General features: G+C 42.9%; 1 protein-coding gene across 1 annotated transcript in view; it reads left to right on the forward strand.

Moving 5' to 3' along the window:
* SYTL4 (synaptotagmin like 4) overlaps positions 1 to 22,562 on the forward strand; it is a 50,411-nt gene that overhangs the window by 18,399 nt on the left and 9,450 nt on the right. The window contains exons 2-9 of the mRNA XM_044275113.1: positions 12,339 to 12,511; positions 13,412 to 13,627; positions 16,476 to 16,585; positions 17,880 to 17,991; positions 18,692 to 18,808; positions 20,772 to 20,880; positions 21,254 to 21,344; positions 21,436 to 21,539. Of these exons, the coding sequence (XP_044131048.1) occupies positions 12,393 to 12,511; positions 13,412 to 13,627; positions 16,476 to 16,585; positions 17,880 to 17,991; positions 18,692 to 18,808; positions 20,772 to 20,880; positions 21,254 to 21,344; positions 21,436 to 21,539 (978 nt within the window). The 5' untranslated portion in view covers positions 12,339 to 12,392. The remainder of the gene's footprint in view (positions 1 to 12,338; positions 12,512 to 13,411; positions 13,628 to 16,475; positions 16,586 to 17,879; positions 17,992 to 18,691; positions 18,809 to 20,771; positions 20,881 to 21,253; positions 21,345 to 21,435; positions 21,540 to 22,562) is intronic.

A 22,562-nucleotide genomic window follows, 5' to 3' on the forward strand; every position in this document is an offset into this window, starting at 1 on the left:
AACTTCTGTGAAGAAGTTCGGGTTTGGGTACCAAACATGCGTTAGGCCACTGTTAGGGGCCTAACAGTGGAATCCAGACCTTTTTTGGTGTTTTCCCAGAGGGGCTCGATGTGTGAACATCCGCAATATCTGTCCCGGACTTTACCCAGACTTTTTCTCCCCAGAACCCTAGTTTTAACTGCAGGTTTTTTCCAAGTGAGCACATGTGTGAATACAGCAGTAAATGTTCCAGAAAATGACAGTGGGCCATTAAGGTTCCTGCCCCTTGCCTAGGGACCTGGAACATTTCCTCCTGTAATGAGAACACACCCAACATGGAACATCTCCGGGCTGATAGCTACACGTGTGAAAGGCCAACTCCGGAAAATCTCCAGACTTCATCGTCCGGAAATATTCTGAAGTTTTGATGTGAAAATGGTTTATCTGTATTGATAGAATATGTATCCTACTGGCTGCCCATTGGAACACTGACCATGCAGGGTAAATGTGCACCTTCTGAAAATTCACGTAATAAAATAAATTGTGCAAATTCCACAGTGAAAGTTGAAAACCCAGTCAACTGATCAAAGCCATACGGTCGTGTGCAAGAGGCCCAAGGCAAAGAAGATTTTTGAAACCCAAAAATAAAATGAACGCAAGACAAAAATAATCAATTCCGAAGAACTTCTCATGGAACATGGACAGAAAAAAAAGCAAATACCACATAAAACAAATATTCATCCCCTCCCTTTGCGTTCTGTTTGCACTTTCTGCATACAAATGAAGGTGGAGGTGTTTGGCGTCCTGCTTTATGAAATCTGGAAAACTGCATAAATATGATTATTGTGGATGTACACTGTAATACATGAGGCTCCAGGCGCTGTGGATCTGTTCTCCACACTGTTACTAGTATGTTAATGTTTATTTGGCTGTATACCATTTTTGGGGTCTCGTGCAGATGGCCATATTTCAGCTGTCTACAGTATCAGAGTTGTACAAGGCAGTAATACAGGCCTCACTGAAGTGCTTACTACACGTCCTGCCTAAACCCTACAGAAAAAAATGGTGGCATTCAGCTTTGGATGGAGTTTCATGGAGCTGTTCTACCGTAGAAGTATTGCTAGGATAGAATACCGCGATAAGACATTGTCGCATGGAGGCAGCGCATGGATTCCTATAGTACAAAGCTGCAGGGAATCAATGATCCCTTGGTAGGGCTCTGCCATGCACATGAAACCTTTTTGAGTTGCAAAAGTTGTTTTTATTCATTTCCAGTGTTGCTTAGGGTACTTTCACACTTGCGGTTTTCTTTTCCGGCGCTAAGTTCCATCAAAGGGGTACAATGCAGGAAAAGAACTGATCAGTTTCATCCCCATGAATTCTGAATGGAGAGCAATCCGTTCACGATGCATCAGGATGTCTTCAGTTCAGTATTTTTGACTGATCAGGCAAAAGATAAAACCGTAGCATGCTACAGTTTTATCTCCGGCCAAAAAAACTGAAGACTTGCCTGAATGCATTGGAATGTATTAGTGCTGGATCCGGCATTCAAAATATCGGAATGCCGGATCCGTCCTTCCGGTCTGCGCATGTGCAGACCGAAAAAAAGGTGAAAATTTTTTTATGCTGGATGACACCGGAAAGACGGATCCGGCATTTCAATTCATTTTTCTGACCAGGATCCTGATCAGTCTTACTAATGCCATCAGTTGGCATACGTTTTGCCGGATCCGGTAGGCAGTTCCGGTGACGGAACTGCTTGCCGGATCACTCTGCCACAAGGGTGAAAGTAGCCCAAGTTCTTTATATTTTTGTTGTGGTTGCTGGGGATTGGTCCTCCATTTGGTTAGTATTGATTTCGGGACATAAACATTTAGGCTTTGCAGTAACTTGTGTAGACGCTCAGTGCCTTCACTCCACAGGAAAATAGGGATGGAGCCCAACTGAGGAATTTTCATCTAAATCATGTCTGCATGGTTAATCTGCATCACTGATCAATTGTAACATCTGTAATTTGGGCTGAGTGTGGAAACAGAGATTTATTCCCCGTGAACGCAGCAAAACCCTTTGATGATAGCTTCAGCAGTGCAATTGCTTGCCAGAGATAGTTAGTTAGCAGGACCTGCGACCTCAATCCTCGGCTTAAACAGGCCACACCTCATGTGCACAGCCCCGGGCATCAGTATGCGAGCACAGATATCTAAGCTTCCTTTACTGGTTGCTTCACATCATTGTATACTCAATTGTACGAATTTTGCCAAAACCTGACTAATTCAGTGAGACCAATTTTCTACCTAATGTGTATGGGGGGGACGACTCCTGACTCTCTCCGATGGCAGAGAATAATTGGGCAGTTGGATTTCAACATGCTTAATCCTTTTAGGGTACTACAGAATTGTAAATCGCAACATAATGAAAGTGAAAGAGGTCTGGATTTATTGACTGTCAAGTTGGGTAACTTGCAGGTCGCAACACAACCCCATTCGCTTCCATTATGCTGCAACGTAGAGTACAGTAGCATTGTGATGCTGCAATCTTTGGCACGTGATTGCCAGCATTGCTGGGTAGCCTCACCCGAGGAGCTCTTTGTTGGAAAGTCAAGGCCAGGCTCGCACAACCCACTTGTGGATCTGTTGTGGCACGGTTTTATTAGCCATATAGAGGACTGGGTCTGAAATAAAATAAAAAAAAAAATATATATATATATAGCAAGTATTTTTCTCATAGATAATATATTCATATCAGAGGCTGCTGCAAAAAGGTCAAACAATTTTTTTTTTTACTATTGAAGTTATAGGGAAAATAGATTGAAAATGATGCATCAGATTAGACAAATCCCAACATAGTGTATTTCTTCAGAATCTATCCGCCTTTTATGGTCCCAGCAGCTCCATTTTTCTCATATACTGTATTTGCCTATTTATCTTGATGCCGAAGCCGCTCCAGTCCCTTCTTGTTTTATGTCATCCTAAAACGTACTAGTGCACAAGAAGCTACTGTTTATGATTGTCTGTGAAAAGGCTACAGACGGTAATAAAGCAATCTTATAGCCTGATGACTGCTGAAGCATTGGAGATGGTTTTTGGATTGCTTCGTAGACCTTGGATCCACCCAAGGCCGCGTGAAGTCCATGATTATATGAGCACAGTCCTATAGGCTTCCTATAGGAACTCGCTGCATCATAAATCTCTATTGATGCAGTAAGTTAAGGTCAGAGGAGCCGCCATTCATCCAGAAGATGAAACCTATGCAATCCGATTCCGTAAAAGTTTCATAAAATAGCGTTGCTCCAAGGGGTCAGTATCTCTTTAGCCACAGGTTACATCAGAGCCTGTAGCGGGGCATGTCTTAAAGTACTATTCACAGGACTGGGGATAACTATTGGATCGCTGGGGATCCTACTGCCAATCACAAGACTGGGTACCACATACCCCTTGGAGACCCCAGAAATGAACAGAGTGGAAGGTCTATGCTGTGGATAGGGGTTAACTTTCAATAATCAGAATACCCCTTTTAAACCACCTACACATTACACAAGCACTAGGAAGGACTTTTACCCATTTGAAGACATTTTACACAAACAAAAACAATCACCAAAGGCATTTACCCAGCACCACCTGCTCGGTCCTGCACATTGTACAATGTATTTAGTTTGCTAACCCTAACCCATTGCTACCCCTACATTACAACCTATTTCACGTCCCCTTGTACTTGTCCAGTAGACTGACCTATGTATGTGCTTTTCATACCGGTTTAACTTCATTCCTCCAGAACTTCTACGAGGCCATAAGCAGTGTCGGCTAACACGAGGAGACAAAGAGATATGGGAAACGGAACAAAAATGCAAAGCAGAAATCAACTCTGAGGAGCTAGATCTTCATGAGTATCTGATTCTCACAGTGTAATTAACGTTGACAGCTCAATATGTACCCGGCCAGTGGCAGAGAAGAGGGCATGGGCAGCCCCTTAGGCATCGGCCCACCAGGAAATTTCCCTGTGAGGTCTATGGCCAATCTGCCCTCGGTTTAGGAGGCCCTGTGCATAATGTCCCACTCTCCCCTGCTGTGTTCACCCTCATGGCCCCTATCCTCGCGGTCTTCCAACATTCCTCCAACACTTGTCTCTTGAAGTGTTGGTACAGCATGCACCTGCGTGCCTTCTCTTAAGCCAATGCAGGCTTCTTAAAGATTTTTGCCCATGTTCACATGCTTGAGCAATAAGGTCCTCTAGGTGTTATTTAGTTGTGCTATCCTCATCATGAACCTGGCTTGTATTACCACTGCTGTCTGTCTGCCGACTGACCTGACCTCAACGCGCCCTGATCTCTGCCTCCCTGACCAAGGTTGACACCTGCTGCCTTAGTGCCATGAATCAATGTCTCTTCTGGATGATCTTGTACTCTGTCTCTTGACACTGGCCCATGTGCATTGCACAAATGAAACCAGAGAAACAACACCGTCTTTACTGCTCATTCCTTCTGAAAACAAGATTCATTAGATGATGTGCAGGATTTCAGGTGCAAGTCTGGTTATTTATTTTTGGCTCCTCAGTCACGCCACAATAGGCGTGACTACGGCCAAGATGATTCAGCCAAGACTATATTTGCTCGGGTTCAGTTTTCATCACTGACATCATTACTAATATTGTATCTAGAGAGAGATTCATACAGATCCCACTGAACAGAAAATTAAAGGGGTTTTCTGGGCTCCTAATATTGATCAACTATCCCCTGGATAAGGCCTCATGCACATGGCAGTTCCCCGACCATGCACGTATTGTGGCCCACAACAGCGGGTCTGCAATATATGGGCCCAGGCTGCGTGCACACTTGAATGGGTCCGCATTACAGAAGGTGCGGTGCGGAACGGAGGCACGGAAGCACTACGGAGTGCTTCTGCGGGGTTTCTCTCTATGCCTTCGTACCGCAAAAAAATTGAACTTGTTCTATTTTCTTTTTTACGGTGTGGACGGATCACGGACCCATTCAAATTGAATAGGTCTGGATCTGTCTGCGGCAGCCACACGGATGTTGCCGGTGCATTGAGGAACGCAAATTGCGGTCCCCAATGCACGGAATGGCCGGGCAACTGCCATGTGCATGAGTCCCAAGTCATCCATATCCAGTCAGTGGGGATCTAACACTCGGGACCGGCACCGGAACTAGTACTTTAACTGAGCCGGAAGCACAGCTCCATTTAAAAGTGTAGTTGCCATTCTGGTTACTGCAGTTCAGCTCCCATTGTGAAAAATCCACAACCTATTATAGTACCAGAAAAGTGAGCGTTAAAAAAAATCTCATTTACATGCTGCGGGAAAAATCTGTCATGAAAATTGCCCTGTGATTTATTTATTAAATTTTTTTTAATCCACACCATGTACTGTATATTTATGCTGCAGATGTCACTCAAAAAATTCACCCTTTGCAATCATTGGGGTGAAATCGGAAGCAAAATCCACATGTAATTTACAGTATGAGGATTTAGCAGCAAGATCCAGAGTGGAAATTGAAGAACACTAATGGCTTACATGACGCACAAGGAATTAGTTTCCCCTCTCCGGTGAGCTGTGACTGAATGTCGTATACTTTTCTTAAATCCTTAAATAGCTTTTAGTGTTTTTTTTTTTTTTTTGTTTTTTTCAATGAGACATTTCAGGTGTATTCACATGTAGAAGTTTATGTTGTGCTTTTTTTTTCTTTGCAAAAAAAATGGTAGAATATTGCGGTTTAGGAGTTTTGTAAAAATGGTGTCAAAAAACACCGAGTTGACTGCTGTGATTATTTTTGCCTCTACTGAAATGCTAAAGTATCGGCACGAGATGTGACTACAGTCACTAAAGCTGCGTTCCCAGAGCGACCTGGTACTGAGCAAAAACAGGAGAAGTTTCAGGTGTTTGCTTAGATTTTTGTCCTTAAATGTCAGAGATCAGTTCCTATAGCTCGTATGAAATACTGAGTCGTTGAAAATGGTGTAAAGTGAGACAAATTTATCAAAATGAAGCAGGCGGTATTATATATTGGGTGCACCTTTTTAACATCACCTCCTCATACACTTGTACATTTATGTTGTATGCCCAGTATAGAGAACCTCTCTATTAGACTGGGGGGAAAAAAATCATAATTTTCCTCCTAACTTTTTGAAAATGCCGATGTTTTTGTTAAAGGTGTCAATAATAAACATGCACATGCCATGTACCCTTCAGTCTTGTCGTAGTGGATAGTATGTGCATGAATATGACCATTCACATGAATATTAATGTTGTGACTGTATTCAGTAGCTATGTACCTGTACGTGTGCAGACAGTGATGTGGACGATGATTTGGATAGACGGAGCCTTCTTCTTCTTCTGGCTCTGCCCACTGTATAGTTTCTGGCACTGGTGGATGCCCCAAACAGCTAATTGGTTGGTATGTCGGGTCCTCACCTATCTTATATTGATGACTTAGGCCCCATGCACATGACCGTATCTGTTTTGTGGGCCTCGAATCGCCAATCGGGTGTGTGCATCCTGCAATTTCCTGTTACGCATGTTGTGCCCTATGTTAAAAATGCCTATTGTTGCCACAAAACAGTCAAGCTAGACGCAGAGGGACAACACTCTCTACCCTGCGCTCTTACATTTGGATCTTGTGATAAGAGAACATTTTGTGGATCACAATCACCGTCCACATCATTGTGTACTTAGGGACAATGCTTCTCAAACCATTTAGTGACATATGAAACTGCGGGCATTGATGTGAATGGTAATTTGGATATAAGCAGGGGGCAGATTGGCCATAGACCCTACAGGGAAATTTCCCCGGGGGCGTCCGAGCCCTCTTCACGTCCACCAGCTGTGTACATAACGATCTGGTGCTCTCAGCATTAATGAATGCTAGGAACATCAGGTACTCCTGGCCAGCATCCACAGGTGCCCCTTTGAATACAACTGTATCCCCATCCTCAGGACAGTGATCCAGTTGATGATGAAGTGAAGGAAAATCACTGCAGTTCTCACCTGCACCCTCCCAATGGAGCACGGAAAATCAGGCCTGGACACGGTCAGATACGGACTGCAATAAAACAAATGGAATCCAACTTCACATAGAAAATGCCTTTAATCAACTTCCATAAAATCCAGACATCAAACAGGACAATTGTTATGACGCGTTTCGGGCTATTGCATCTTAGCCCTTCATCAAGACTTTATGGAAGTCGATTAAAGGCATTTTCTATGTGAAGCTGGATTCCATTTGTTTTATTGCAGTCGTACAGTTGAACACTGTGACGCAGATGGCAAAGTTTTATGCTGTTCTGTGGTATTTGGTTCTGCTGGGGCAGTATTTTGTGCTGCACTAAGTTACTGCTGGTCCCTTCCTACTTGTTTTGTCCCATCTTCTGTCAGTCTGGATCTGCCTACAACTAGGGATGAGTCAATCGACTTCGGGTGAAACATTCGAAGTCGGTTTGCATAAAACTTCATTCTAATACTGTAGGGAGCAGGAGCTCCGTACAGTATTAGAATGTATTGGCTCAGATGAGCCGAAGTTATTGCTTTGCGACGTTTCGAACTTTGGTTCGGTTCCAAGGTACTCAAGTTCGGGAAATGTTTTTTTACAGTACAGATTAATTTATGAAGTTATTGCGCAAAGTCTTGCGAGAGTTTGCGAAGCAATAACTATGGCTCATCGGAGCCAATACATTCTAATACTGTACGAAGCTGCTGCTCCGTACAGTATTAGTACAACGTTTTTTGCAAATTGACTTCGGATGTTTCATCTGAAGTCGATTCGCTCATCCCTACCTACAACATAGGGGCCACTATTAATTTTTTTTTCCAGAGCAACTTTAAGTTCCCAGTCCTCCCCTGGATATAAGTGATGTCCTCTATGACAAGCTTAAGATGTAAAAGCGCAGGACAGGAAGGTTATTGTAGGGCAATTGTAGTCGTCAATAAGCAGGCTTAAGACCTGTGAGAACTGATAGGTAAGACCTTTTATATGTTTTATATTTTAATTTAAACACATACATTAATGTAAATAATTATACTCCCTATACATGAAAGGACCAGGCCCTCCAGAAACTGTTGCTGTCTATTGGCCCTGTACCTATCGTCTCATTGATGGGACTCTCGAGTAGCATACAGATAGGGTTTGTCCTTAGAGGCAGTAGAGTAGTTTAGGGCTCTTGTGTTGTACTGCCTTCAGGGGCATAGTTTTAGGGGGTGTTAAGTCAACACCAGGGGCCAAAGTGTGCTTCCCTCTACCCAGGGGTGGATTGGCCAAAGACCCTACAGGGAAATTTCCCAGTGTGGGCCTCTCAAGCCCTCTTGATGGCCGCTGGCCAGGTACATAATAATCTGATGCTCCCTCCTGAACTCCACTGTATTACCATTCTCATGACAGTGATATAGTAGAATACTGTGGCTGGGACAGCAGTATTTTGTGCTGTTCTGTAGTATTTGGTTCTGCTGGGGCAGTATTCTTTGCTGCACTATGGTATTGCAGGCCCCGCCTACTTAAGTTGTCCCCGCCTACTTACTTTGGCCTGTATTCTATCAATTTGGACCCACTTACAACATGGGCCCACTTTTAGTTTTTTTCACAATCCGCCCCTTCCTCTACCACATAAGGATACATCACTGTTATGGTGCATGATAGGTGTGGGCCTTTTTACAAGTTTACCATTGGGGCCCAAGATCTTTAGTCTAAGCCCTGGACTGTCTGATGGGATAGCTGCTCTGTCGCTGCTTCGCTGGTGACCATGTTTGGTTTTCCATTGATTCATCCATTTTTCCATACTACAATGTGGCTGTGTAAAGAAATACTTGGTAATGCCGGTTTAACGTGATTCACTGAAAATATTCAGCAAAATTTCTCCGGAACTTGTATTTTCTTCTTTTATCTCTTAAATGAATGACTATACCTGAATACAGGGAATCTTTGTGGGTGTGTTTGATGAGATTTACCAGCACGCTCTGCTCTCACACCTCGTAATGGAACTTTTTTCATAAATCTCTTTTTATTAATGTTATTTTAAACTTTAAAACCCTGAACGATTTAAACTTTGAACAATTGAACAACTGGATCCTTCAAGCTGTAATGCAGCAACGTCCATAGTCCTTCTCTATTACAATATCTAAATGTATGGGACGTGTATTTTCATGCTGAGATATGAAACAAGGGATTTGATGTTGTGTTCTTCTGCTGCCTATAAGTCTCCTTGTTCCACCATATTAGATTAGATGTGGCCTGTCGGTGGGTAGGCCTTCACAGAAAAATAATCTGTTGTTGTTCTTCTGGTTTTTCAGCAAGCTCTTGAAAACACATGGTCATCTGCAATCCGAGCAATGTATGCAGTGTATGAAGTGGTTGCTATATCATGATTTGCCTGATTCAGGAATAGTTTCTTTCCACAAGTTGTCAAATTGGTCACCTCAGCAATACTAAGTGGAACATTAATACACAACACAGACTGGTACTGATCAAAATAATACTGTCAGCTTGTACTCAGATTAAAAAATAAACTGCTAGTTATTATTATTTTTTCTTTATTTTCTATTACTGCACTGGAGAAGTAGCAAAAATAAGTATTTGGTCAATAACAAAAGTTCATCTGAATACTTTGTTATATACCCTTTGTTGGCAGTGACAGAGGTCAAACGTTTTCTGTAAGTCTTCACCAGGTTCTCACACACTGTCGCTGGTATTTTGGCCCATTCCTCCATGCAGATCTCCTCTGGAGCAGTGATGTTTTGGGGCTGTCGCTGGGCAACATAGACTTTCAACTCCCTCCAAAGGTTTTCTATAGGGTTGAGATCTGGCTAGGCCACTCCAGGACCTTGAAATGCTTCTTACGAAGCCACTCCTTTGTTGCCCGGGCGGTGTGTTTGGGATTATTGTCATGCTGAAAGACACAGCCACGTTTCATCTTCAATGCCCTTGCTGATGGAAGGAGGTTTTCACTCAAAATCTCAGGATACATGGCCCGATTCATTATTTCCTTTACACGGGTCAGTCGTCCTGGTCCCTTTGCAGAAAAACAGCCCCAAAGCATGATGTTTCCACCCCCATGCTTCACAGTAGGTATGGTGTTCTTTGGATGTAACTCAGCATTCTTTCTGCTCCAAACACAACGAGTTGAGTTTTTACCAAAATGTTCTACTTTGGTTTCATCTGAGCATATGACATTCTCTGAATCACCTTCTGGATCATCCAAATGCTCTCTAGCAAACATCAGACGGGCCTGGACATGTTTTGGCTTATGCAGGGGGACACGTCTGGCACTGCAGGATTTGAGTCCCTGGCAGCGTAGTGTGTTACTGATGGTAGCCTTTGTTACTTTGGTCCCAGCTCTCTGCAGGTCATTCACTAGGTCCCCCCGTGTGGTTCTGGGATTTTGCTCACCGTATTTGTGATCATTTTGACCCCACGGGGTGAGATCTTGCGTCGAGCCCCAGATCGAGGGAGATTATCAGTGATCTTGTATGTCTTTCATTTTCTAATACACCCACAGTTGATTTCTTCACCAAGCTGCTTGCCTATTGGAGTGTGACTGTTTGAGGTTGTGGACAGGGGTCTTTTATACTGATAACAAGTTCAAACAGGTGCCATTAATACAGGTAACGAGTGGAGGACAGAGGAGCCTCTTAAAGAAAGAAGAAGTTACAGGTCTGTGAGAGCCAGAAATCTTGCTTGTTTGTAGGTGACCAAATACTTATTTTACTGAGGAATTTACTAATTAATTTATTAGAAATCTTACAATGTGATTTCCTGTATTCTTTCCCCCCGTTCTGTCTCTCATAGCTGAAGTGTACCTATGATGAAAATTACAGGCCTATCTTTTTAAATGAGAGAACTTGCACAATTGGTGGCTGACTAAATAATTTTTTGCCCCACTGTACTGGACATCTCTGTAATGGTATAATCACAATGCCTTTTAATTGAATTGATATACACTGATCAACCATAACATTAAAGCCCCCCGAGTGTCCCTCTTTTGGAGGAACAGTCTCTACGTTTGATCCAAGTCTCTTTGCTCCTATTAAATGTCCCTCTTTTTGATCTGAGGTATAGATTTGCATTATTACATTTGCCATATTGATCTAGAAAGTGCTTGTCAGGTTCCTATATGTATATTAGAGCCCGTCTTGCATATTATTTCATTATTTGATGGAATTTTTGATTTGATAAATTTCTGTATCCAGATAATGTTCGCAATGTTGTGTAAAAGAAAACTATTGGAGTGTATAGTTATGTAGAAAAATGGGATCTTTCACACAATGAACCATAGGTGTACCTCTTTGAGTGTCCAAAAAGTTGGGAGGTTTAAAACCATCTTAATACTGTGTGCTACTCGGATACGCAGCCCCGTGCCCAGCAAGCAATGATGGCCTATGTGTTCTGACGCCATTCTATAATGGCCAGCAGTGACTTCTCAACAATTTGTGCCCCAGGAGTTTTTTTGTGGGATCGGAATAGAAACGGACTAGCCCTCACCCCTCCGTGTGGATCAGTGATCCTTAGGTGTCTACCGTCGGTTCACATTTTGTCATTCCTTGGACCACTTTTGGTAGGCCCTAACTCTCTAGCTGTTTTGGAGATGCCCTGACCCAATTGTCTAGGGCAGTGTTTTTTTTAACTACTGTCCTCATGATCCCCCAGCATGTCATGTTTTCAGGATTTTCTTAGTACTGAGCTGGTGATATTCTTATTGTGAATGCATCAGGACTTCCCACAGGTAATCATTCTGTGGGACATTCTCAAATCCTGAGGCCTGAGGACTGAAGTTGAGAAACTCCGATCTAGAGAAAAGAAGATGAGGCTTGCCCATGTGCTGGGAAGTAGTGCTGCCAGCAGAGGACTGGGCAGTCATCAATAGTTTAATATAAAGTTGACGACACACACAAAAAGTTATACTGCAGAAGTATTGAATTTTATTAGTCACAATTATATGTAGACAATATCCAGATAGCATCCAGGTTAGTATGGAAAAATAACAGAAATTATGACAGAAAATTGATGTTTTGGTCCACAAGGAATTTAGATAGAGTTGTGTCATCCTGGAGCCCCGTGATCTAATTCTGCTCACACTGCCGAGAGTTTTCTTACGGTATGTAAGTGGAACTGCCAACCGGGAAATCAGGAGAGGAGAGACACTCGTGTTTGCTCCTGCCTCAGATATTGTAATTACTGTATCTGTTGTGTATGCTGGACTAGGTCAGGAGAGATATGGCTTGTAAATGTAGATTAAAATATTTCACTCACTGCGTGCAAATATGCAAAATATATCCTGGACTTCCCCATTTGTTTACCTCACTTGGCCAATGCCAGTATAAACCTGCATGTTTAATATAATTTTATTTCCTATTTTCTGGCCTAGGCTGTTTGACTGGGGACTATAGCCGTGTTATATGCTGAGAATCGAGGAGCAACCATGACACAAAATCCAGAAATGGTAAATCTGTCCTTCCTATCTGAGACGGAAAAGGATTTTATCCTGCAAGTCCTACAGAGAGATGAAGAACTGCGGAAAGCGGAAGATCGGCGGATTAGGTGAGGGAAGCATAAGGTTGCGATGATCGTATTTTTTTTCCTCTGCATTGTCTGAGTGACAAGCGATATGGCTGCCATTCCAGTTCTCACAGAGGTTTTTACTTGGCTTTGAATTCAAAACTAGCGACAACACCTTTGGAATTTGTAATAATAATCATGTTGGTTGTCGCCCAAACTTCTGAGAAATAGTAAAACAAAGAAATAGCTGAATTCCATTTTTATTGGTGTTGGTTTTGTTAAATTAAATGGGTAAAGCAATGATATACTTACTGTAGAAGCAGAACACGCCGCTGCTATCAGAACTCGCCACTGCTATCAGAACTCGCCGCTGCTATCAGAACACGCCGCTGCTATCAGAACACGCCGCTGCTATCAGAACACGCCGCTGCTATCAGACCACGCCGCTGCTATCAGACCACGCCGCTGCTATCAGACCACGCCGCTGCTATCAGACCACGCCATCAGACCACGCCGCTGCTATCAGACCACGCCGCTGCTATCAGACCACGCCACTGCTATCAGACCACGCCACTGCTATCAGAACACACCATTGCTATGGCTCCTGGGATGGGAGCAAGTCTGATGGGAAACATTTCCTGCTTCTTCCCTGCCTCCACTAGGGGGAGCTCACTGCGGTGTCGCCGCTTCCAATGAAGTCAATACCAGCAGTAAACCTGCTCCCCGTAGTGGTGACTGAATATTGTCAGAATATTATCATTTTAAAATTGGTGCAGTCCTTCTTGGGCTTTAATTTGGGGCCATATGATTTCTGCATCTCCCTCAAGGGTAAGTCTATATATACTTAGAGAATAGAGAAGTATCCACTGACCATATTGCCAACAAGATTCTGGTGTATCTGCAATACTTGACCCGCTGAATTATTTCTTTTTTGTTTGATAGGAGACTAAAGAATGAACTACTAGATATAAGAAGAAAAGGTGCAAAAAGGGGAAGTCAGCGCTACAGTGATCGAACCTGTGCGCGCTGTCAACAGAATGTGGGGCGTGTGGTCCCTAAAACAAACACTTGTCGGAGCTGCAACCACCTGGTCTGCAAAGACTGCAGGATGGAGACCTTAACTGGGGGATGGAAGTGCAACGTCTGCATCAAGGAGGCGTGAGTTGCACATGTATTCTTGTGTTTTTTAATATTCTGCAATCTTTCAGAGTGTATTCACCTGTAGCGACTGAGGTGTTGCAGAAACCACATGCCTTTTTACCATGCAGTTTTCAATGCAGTTATAGTATGTACACATGATACATGTCGGGGTACTTTCACACTTGCGGCAGAGTATTTCGGCAATCCGGGCGCAAACTGATGCCATTTCTCAGACTGATCCGGATGCGGATCCATCTGACAAATGCATTGAAATACTGGATCCGTCTCTGCGGTGTCATCCGGAAAAACGGATCCGTATAAATTTTTGGGGAATTTTTAAAGGTCTGCCCCGGATCCGTTTTGCATTCCGGAAAGTGTTCAGTATTTTTGGCTGGAGAGAAAATTGCAGCATGCTGCGGTATTTTCTCCGTCCAAAAAACGTAAGAGGGACTGAACTGATGCATCCTGAACGGAATGCTCTCCATTCAGAATGCATTAGGATAAGGCCTCATGCACATGACCGTTGTTTGCTTCCGCGTCCGTTCCGCCGATTTTAGCGTTTAGAGGTGCGGACCTATTCATTTCTATGGAGCCGCTGAAAATGCGGATAGTGCACCGTTTGCCGTCCGTGATCCGTGGTTCCAGTCCGTCCAAAAAATATAACCTGTCCTATTATTTCCGCGGAAAACGGTTTGCGGACCCATTCAAATCAATGGGACCGCAAAAAAAAAACGCGGAGGCACACAAGATTGTCATCCGCGTCCGTTTTATTCCTATCATTTGCATGGCAAACCTGTCTTAGACTTTTTTTTACCTTCCTTTATGTCTGGTGGTCCTCCAAAAATAAAGGAAGACACACGGAAACAAAAACGGAAACGAATCACGGAACAACGGAACCCCATTTTCCGGAACGGAACACAACAACGGCAGTGTGCATGAGGCCTAAAACCGATCAGTTTTTTTTTCCGGTACTGAGCTCCTGTGACGGAACTCAATACCGGAAAACAAAAACGCTAGTGTAAAAGTACCCTTAAATGTGTTTTACTTGTAAAAATCTAAATCGCATAAAAATTGGAGCATATTGTGTATGATTTTTTTGATCACTGCTTGTTTAATTTTTTTGGGAAGGTGAAGCACTGAAAAAAACCCGGCAAATCAGCCATTTAGATATTTTTTTTTATGGTACAGTATTCACCACATGGGATAAAAACTTTCGTATTTTGGGGCGCATCGATGCCTAGCCTATGATTTATTTATTTTTTAATACAGGGCAAGAGGGGTAATTAGAATTTTTATATTCAATATATGTGATCGACTCTAATCTCTTCTCCCATAGACTCCAATGATTTACATTGCAGCCAATGGGAGATTATGGGGGACATTTATCAAGACTGGTCTAAAGTAGAACTGCCCTGGTTGCCCATAGCAACCAATCAGATTCAACCTTTCATTTTTTACAGCTGCTTTGGAAAATGAAAGGTAGACTCTGATTGGTTGCTATGGGCAACTAAGCCAGTTCTACTTTACACCAGTTTGATAAATGACCCCATTGTTCGCGTGGAGCCCTGGCATGAGCAGGCTTCTATGAGAACATTGCTGTAGCAGGCCTCTGATCGTTCAGAAGGCCCGAGGCTGGCATAGCCAAACAGCTCCCTTGATCCTTTTAACTTGATCAATTTAACCGGACAGAAGTTTCATCACACATGATTTGATTTGTTAGAAGTGTCACTTGACAATAAGTGTCCTCTGAATTTGACCTGTTAGCGATGAGCTGTAATCTTTGAGGAAAACTGGAAATAATCCTGTTATTTCCCTGCAGTGCCTCCACAGGGGAAATGAGGCATTACACAGTGCCCATTTATATCAATCAGGTCTTCCATAGAGAGATGTTTTTTGTAACAGAGGAAACTGAACAGATCCCCCCCTCCATATTACATTGGAATTCCGTTAGGGTGCATGAAAATTTGTTTTCTATACAGGGCAACCCCTTTAACTTGACCATCTCCACGAGAACAGTGTTGGGTGAACCCTTGTTTGACTGATTGTTCTTTCCACTGACCTCCCCATAGAGATATACACCCAGGTTAGGATGTTTATTTCAGTGGGTGGATGGAAACCATCTGTTGCCAGGGACCCCTGACAGCCTCTAACAGGGGCGTAGCTAAAGGCTCGTGGGGCCCGGTGCAAGGGTTCAGCTTGGGCCCCCGTTCCCTCAGTGCTTTGTGGCCAGGGGCCGGGAAGCACATAGCCCTCCTGCAGCCTGAGGCAAACATTTCTGACCAAACCCCTTCCCTCAAGCTAGAGGTGTAACTTGAAGATTCTGGGCCCCAGTGCGAAATCTATAACAGAGCCAGCCCACCTTATATTATACCAGTGTCTTCTTATAAGCACAAGGGTCTTTGGGCCCCCTACAGGACTGGGTATGTTGAAATCCAATATTCCCCTATCCTTCTTTTCCTAACATTTGCCATTTTTGCGCCCATACGTCAGGATCCACCAGCATTTATAAACCTGATAATCCAGCACTTGTTTTCAGCACAAAATTGCCATATAATAGGGGTGCACAAAACCAGTTAGTAAATTCCTCTTTTGTAGAGGCCGAGCTTGTGTTCATATTTTTGGTTCTTTTTTCCTGAAGCTTCTCTAGTCTTTTACATACATTTCCATGACCAGTCAATAATCCATCAAATCTGATTATCAGACACCTGTTATGCCCCATTTATTCTGGATTGAACTGTACTTTTAAAGGGGTTTCTGATGCATGCTGCGGATAAGACTGTGACTCTGGCTTTCATCCCTCTGAAGCTCTGGAGGTTTTTCCTCTGATCCAGAAAGTCCGGTGCTAATATCCTGTCAATGTTTTCAGGGAGCTGAAGAAATCTACAGGAGATTGGTTTTATGATCAGCGGATCAATCGTTTCGCTAACCGACTCGGAAGTGATTTAGTGAGGATATCGCTACGTCGTAAACCTCCAGGTAGAATATTTCTGTTCTGTATGAAATGGTCTGAAGACAAAATCCCCCAAACAAAAGTACCGGTAAATATATTTTTCCTCTGCTGAAAGACGGGTGCACCTTCATGGATGGCCTGTGGCTTGATCCTGACATAATTATATAGGTTTATATAAAGTAATCTAATTTTATTAAAATAAATTATTCTCAATAACATTGGGTATATTGACATCAAATATAAAGATCTAATAAAAAGATCAACATGTTGCTGTTGACTGATCTGCTTTATAGTGTACCACATTTATTGCTTTAGGTCAATAAGGATGTCTTTTTATCAATGGACTGTAAGCTGCACTCAGTATTTGGCGTAATACTACCATATGTCACCAAATAAAGCTCTTAAAGGTGTTGTCCATTGACAAAAACGTATCCCCTATTCACGGGATAGGGGATAAGCGTCTGATCGCTGGGGGCTCCTCTGACCATCAGAACAGGGGCTTGTGTTAACCTTTTCAATGAAACAGCAGACACGCATATGTGTGTCCGCCGTTATTCCCGGAGATCGCCAAGCACTTGTACTCAACTATATCCGGCAACCTCATAGAGTTGAATGGAGCAGCGGCTGTGCTTGTGTGTCTGCCACTCCATTCAAACGAGGTACATGGGCCCCTGTTTTAGTGATCGAAAAGGGCGCCAGTGGTCAGACACTAATTCCCATCCTGTGGGTAGGAATAAGCTGTTGGGACTTAGGACAACCTCTTCAATGTTGGGGTTTCTGTTTAGAGAGGAGAAGCAGCCAGTTCTTCCATCTGTGTTAGCAAATATTTGTATTCCACTTAAAAGAAATATCCTGGAGCATCTTTTCCTGAACCACAAAAGTTTTGTGTTGAATTATACAGTGACAAAGCATAGGAACACCAACCGCTCACCAGGAGAATCAATGGTGAAGCTTCAGTTTTAAAGGACTTATCCCATCAGGGCAGCCTTTGTCCATATACCATGGAGACCATATGGAGGACCAAGGAAGGTGGTCTACCTCTCAAAACCCCAATATATGAACTGGTGAAGGGAGATTCTGTAATGCCCAGCTGTCATTCTGGCAGACTAGCCTGGGTGGCTTCAATCTGGAGCGAGGCAGTCCTGTTAGGACAAATGGGTATGAGACACTTAGCTCCTATTAGCTCCTGGTGAATCACAAGGTTGAGCAGTGGGTTAACATACAACATGTAGTTGTAACTTAGGTGCACTGTAGAAGTAAAAAAAATAATTTTGATCCTTACATGAAGTTTTATATTCTCAATAATCTTTGTGTTTACAGTCAACAAACGGGAGACAACTGCACAGACATTACTGGAACATTCACAGCAGACAATTGATCAGAAGCCAAGGAAAGGACAAAGAAGTCCGCAGGACAGGCCGAAGATTTCTGGGTAAATGTGGAGTAACAACATTGGTTTATTACCACTAGGGATGAGGGAATCGATTATAACATATCAATTTGTCTCATTAGCAAGAGTTCTTAAGCTGTGAGACTGTTCCCGCAGGTGAAGAATCTCCCAACCTACCTGTTGATTGACAGGGGCAGGACATCTTGCCTGGCTCTGACGATCTGGTGCCTGCACCGCTGCTTTCAGTAGCAGTACAAGCACAAAGGGCTCTACTTCTGCTTCAGGAGCAGCAACTTTTCATGTAACGCTACCCAGAAGTGTAGCGGCATATGCTCAGTTGGTGCTCCAGAAGCGGAAGTAGAGCTTCTGCGCTCGCATCGCTACTCAGAGCAGTGGCGCAAGTGCCAGATGGTCAGGGCCAGGTGGGATGTCTGGCTCTGTTAATCAACAGGCAGGTGGGCGCTTTTTCAGCCCTTGATGAGATGAATCGATTCGCTCATCCCCCAAGTACAAAAATACCACATTGGGAGCCCTCCAAATTTGGTTTCAGCAGAGCAATAACTGGGCTACCCTTCCCCCGGGGCAAAGGTTCAGATAACTGCACTTACGCTGTATCTATATAACCTGACCAAAGGAGAGTTGCTTGTTGACACCTCCTGGCATCTAGCACCTTGTGATCTGGTATATTACCCCAGCTACTCCCCTGTTTTTAAAGTTGTTTTTTTTTGTTGTTGTATTGTAGTGGCGTGACTGGATCTCCAGACCTAAGGGACCAGAGAAGCGACACTGAATCCACAGAGCAGATGAGCCTCAATAGTTATAAGATGGACTCCAAAAAAAGCACACCCACCTTGTCCAGGTGACTATGTCCTATATTGGTGTTGGAGGCTGTAGTAACAACTTGCTGTGCCAAAATAAGTGTCACAAATCCTGTGTCGAATCAGAGGGTTGTTTAATATCAAGTTTTTTCCATAAATTATATGGATATTAGAAGTCACCGGGGACAGGGTTGTATGATGGATTTCGGGAATGAGGGACATCTGTATTATACATTAACATAGTTTATAAGGGTGAAAAAAAGACATCTGTCCAGCCATTTCAGCCTGTTATCCTGCAAGTTGATCTAGAGGAAGGCAAAAAAACAATAGAAGACAATTTTCCTGACTTTAGAGGAAAAAAGTTCCTTCATGACTCCATTCAGGCTGAATAAGTCCCTGGATCAATGACCCCTCTCTAGTAGCTATAGCCTGTAATATTATTACACTCCAGAAATACATCCAGGCCCCTCCTGAATTCCTTTATTATACTCACCATCACCACCTCCTCAGGCAGAGAGCTCCATAGTCTCAATGCTATTAAAAGCTCTGGAATCACTGATCATGAATGTTGTAGTCATCCAGGACCCAAATACCAGCTGATATGTTCTGTCTCACAAATCAAATATTGCTCTGTCTTGGCAAATTCAACTTTGGGATGAATTATTTACACAATACACAATATTTGGGATTATTTACACAAAGGGCAGTAATATTTCACTAGTTGCTAATGTCTTTTGCGTATTAGTCATTATAATCAGATGGAATGAAGGACAACACTTACTGCAAACCCCACCTACAGGTGCCGTATTCCTTTAGGACCTTTTATTTTATTTTTTTGCTAGAATTTGTCTTGATTCAATTATTTTAGCCAGATGGACCAAGAAAAAAATATGATTGTTTCAGGCAGGTATGGTTTATGGAGTGCAAACTGGGCAATTTTCCAAGGCCTGAATTTCCCTCAAGGACTGAAAACTAAGTGTGACGCATACAAGCCTTCAGTGCTCTGGACCACCAGGGACTCTACCTACCTCCTCAAGATAGGCCATCAGTAGACCGGCAGGGGTCCAGCACATTGCAACCCATCGCCCAAAGTTGGTTCGGGAGCTACAGAGAACCATCAACACTATAGTGGAGGGAGCTCATTATTATAGCGCTGCTCCCACTGAAGTGAATGGGAGCAGCGCCATAGTAGCTCCGTCTACTACAATGTTGATGGTCCTGTGCAGCTGCTGCGCCAACTTCTACCAACTGAGCTAGATAGAACTGTTAATCATTGGGTTGGGTGAGTGCTAGACGGGCAGACTGGCTATAGACCCTACAGGGAAATTTACCATTAGCCCGAAGCCCAGAGGGTCACCTGAGGCCTCCACATGTCTGCCAGCTGGGAACATAAAGATCTGATGCTCTAAGCATTAAAAAATACTAATAGGTACTTAAGCACCTAGCCAAAAACCGCAGGTGTCCTTCTGAACTCAACTGCATCCTCAGGACAGTGATATAGTTGAATACTGTGGCGAAGGCGGCAGTATTTTGGGCTGCACTGTGGTATTTGATTCTACTGGGGTGGTATTTTGTTCTGCACTACAGTATTGCAAGCCCTACCTATTAGTGTTGTCCCTGCCTATTTGGTTGACCACCTTCTGTCAATTTGGACTCGCCTACAACATGGGGCCCCTTTTTTTGTTTTTGTTTTTCCAGGGCAATTTTAAGTTCTCAGTCTGTTCATGGTGCTAGACTCCTGCCAATCATCTAGTTTTGGCCTATCCTGAGAAAAGATCATCACTTTAAAAGGGCTGGTCAACCCCTTTAAACTCCATCACTATTTTACAGCTGTATTATTTGGACACCGAATGGAATTATTCTGTGAGCACTGTATGGAAGCATTATCTGTTATTGCAAATTTTGTACCATCCCTGCTTTTGGGTATTTGGGGATGTTGAGGAACTACGAGGAGTAGAAAAATAGGGAATTTACCATTTTGTTTTCTGATTTATATGTTTTAAGGAGGAATTCTGTAGATGGAAAAAAAAACTACGGACCCAGTGGGGCTAAAGTGGACACCCTGACTGTTCCTGTACGGACAAGAGATTATCACCACTCAGACTCAGAAGGGGTAAGTTTCTTTATCGAGTATCATTTTTGAATCCTACATTCTGTCATAATTAGTTCCTTCTTATTTCTTTCTAGCGATTCAAAATTCCGTTTTTTTTCTGATAGAGCACTCCAAAAACTCAGGTCATACAGTTTTGGTCTTTGTCTCCTGGAACTTTGATCTGGAGACTATGGTCTCCAGTGGTGGCCAGGCCTATGTGGACAGACCGCTCTGCACATTAAAAATCGTTTGAGTGTTGCGATTGTCTGACATGTATCTAATGTACAACCGTGTACTCATGTAAATACAATAGTCCAAGGGATCCAGGATCTTCTCCATCCACTCGTAGGGTAAAATATGCCTTTTACTTTTCATATGTTATCTTCAATATTAGGAACCACGTTTAGGCAACCGTAGTGCGGGTTCTGCAGACGAGAGTGATGCTATTTTCAAGAAGAATCCCAGAAGACTCCTAAAACCATCAGGTACAGCAATAAATATCACCTTCCTTCTTACGATAATCACAAATATGGTGTGATGATAAAACTCACGGCATTCTGTTTAATGGTTATTCAGACTACAGTAAGTCTGTGATAGATTTACGCCCAGAAGAAAAGCCAGAAGAAGGCAACATGATGGGTGATCGCAGCAAGTCTGTTCCTGGACTCAACGCTGAGATGGTACGTATTTTACCTATTGTTGAATGGATTGACTAACGCATATGGCTGTTGTACGGTTCCATAATATGGCTAAGATCTAAGCACCTACAGTACATATGCAGATTTTGAAAAAGACAAGAATTATGGCATGTTCTATTACAGGCTTTGTAAAGCTAGTGTCACACAAATGTTTTACGAGTGTTTTAGCTGTTTTGCAGGGTGTTTTTGCAGCCACTTTTTGCAGCCTGTTTTTTTTTTTATAAAAAAGCTCCATGGAAATATTAACCACAGCATAAACATGGATTTTATTTTTATTTTTTTGTGAATGCGTTTTTGACTGTTGAGTAGTGTTTTTTTGGCTCAATTGGATTTTTTTAAAATTGTGGCATGCTTTCAGTAAGCCATTTTCACCCTCATTGTCTGGCATTTTTTGTTCCAAAGACATCCATTGTTTTGTTTTTTGCCACATTTGAAAAAATGCAATTGCCAGTTGTATTTTTAATGGTATTTTTGCATGACATTTTTTTAACTATGCATCTTTTGCATGCTGCTCTACAGAGGCAGTGACATTACAGAAGTATACGGTACATACTTTCCTATATAAAACCACTAGTCATGCTAAAAAACATCTGTGCACCTACACAGCAGGTCAAAAAATACACAGCAAAAGCACTGCAAATGAGGTACAAAAATGCTGCACAAGTCGGGCATTTTTGGCTATTTTTTTGGGACAAAACAATACAATAACAAAAGCTGTGTGGCAGCCCCCTTATGGGGATATTCATCCCAAGAAGAAATGCTTTTGAGTAGATGGGGGCAGAGAGTCGTATGAAGGCATCCAGATGGCGTGAGGTAGACTAACTTCAGGGGATCCTTGTGTTATAGGCACTGTGCACATACAGTAACTGTGCTGTGTGCCTAAAACCATAAAGAGATTGTCTGGTTTATGATGACTCGTCGTCGCGTACCTCCGCCAATAAGCTGTTTGAAAGTAACTTCAAGCTTGTGCGTGCGCTGTGTGCTCTTCAGTGTTTATCTTCATAC

The sequence above is a fragment of the Bufo gargarizans genome, unplaced genomic scaffold (assembly GCF_014858855.1).
Source record: "Bufo gargarizans isolate SCDJY-AF-19 unplaced genomic scaffold, ASM1485885v1 original_scaffold_889_pilon, whole genome shotgun sequence".
Taxonomy (NCBI): domain Eukaryota; kingdom Metazoa; phylum Chordata; class Amphibia; order Anura; family Bufonidae; genus Bufo; species Bufo gargarizans.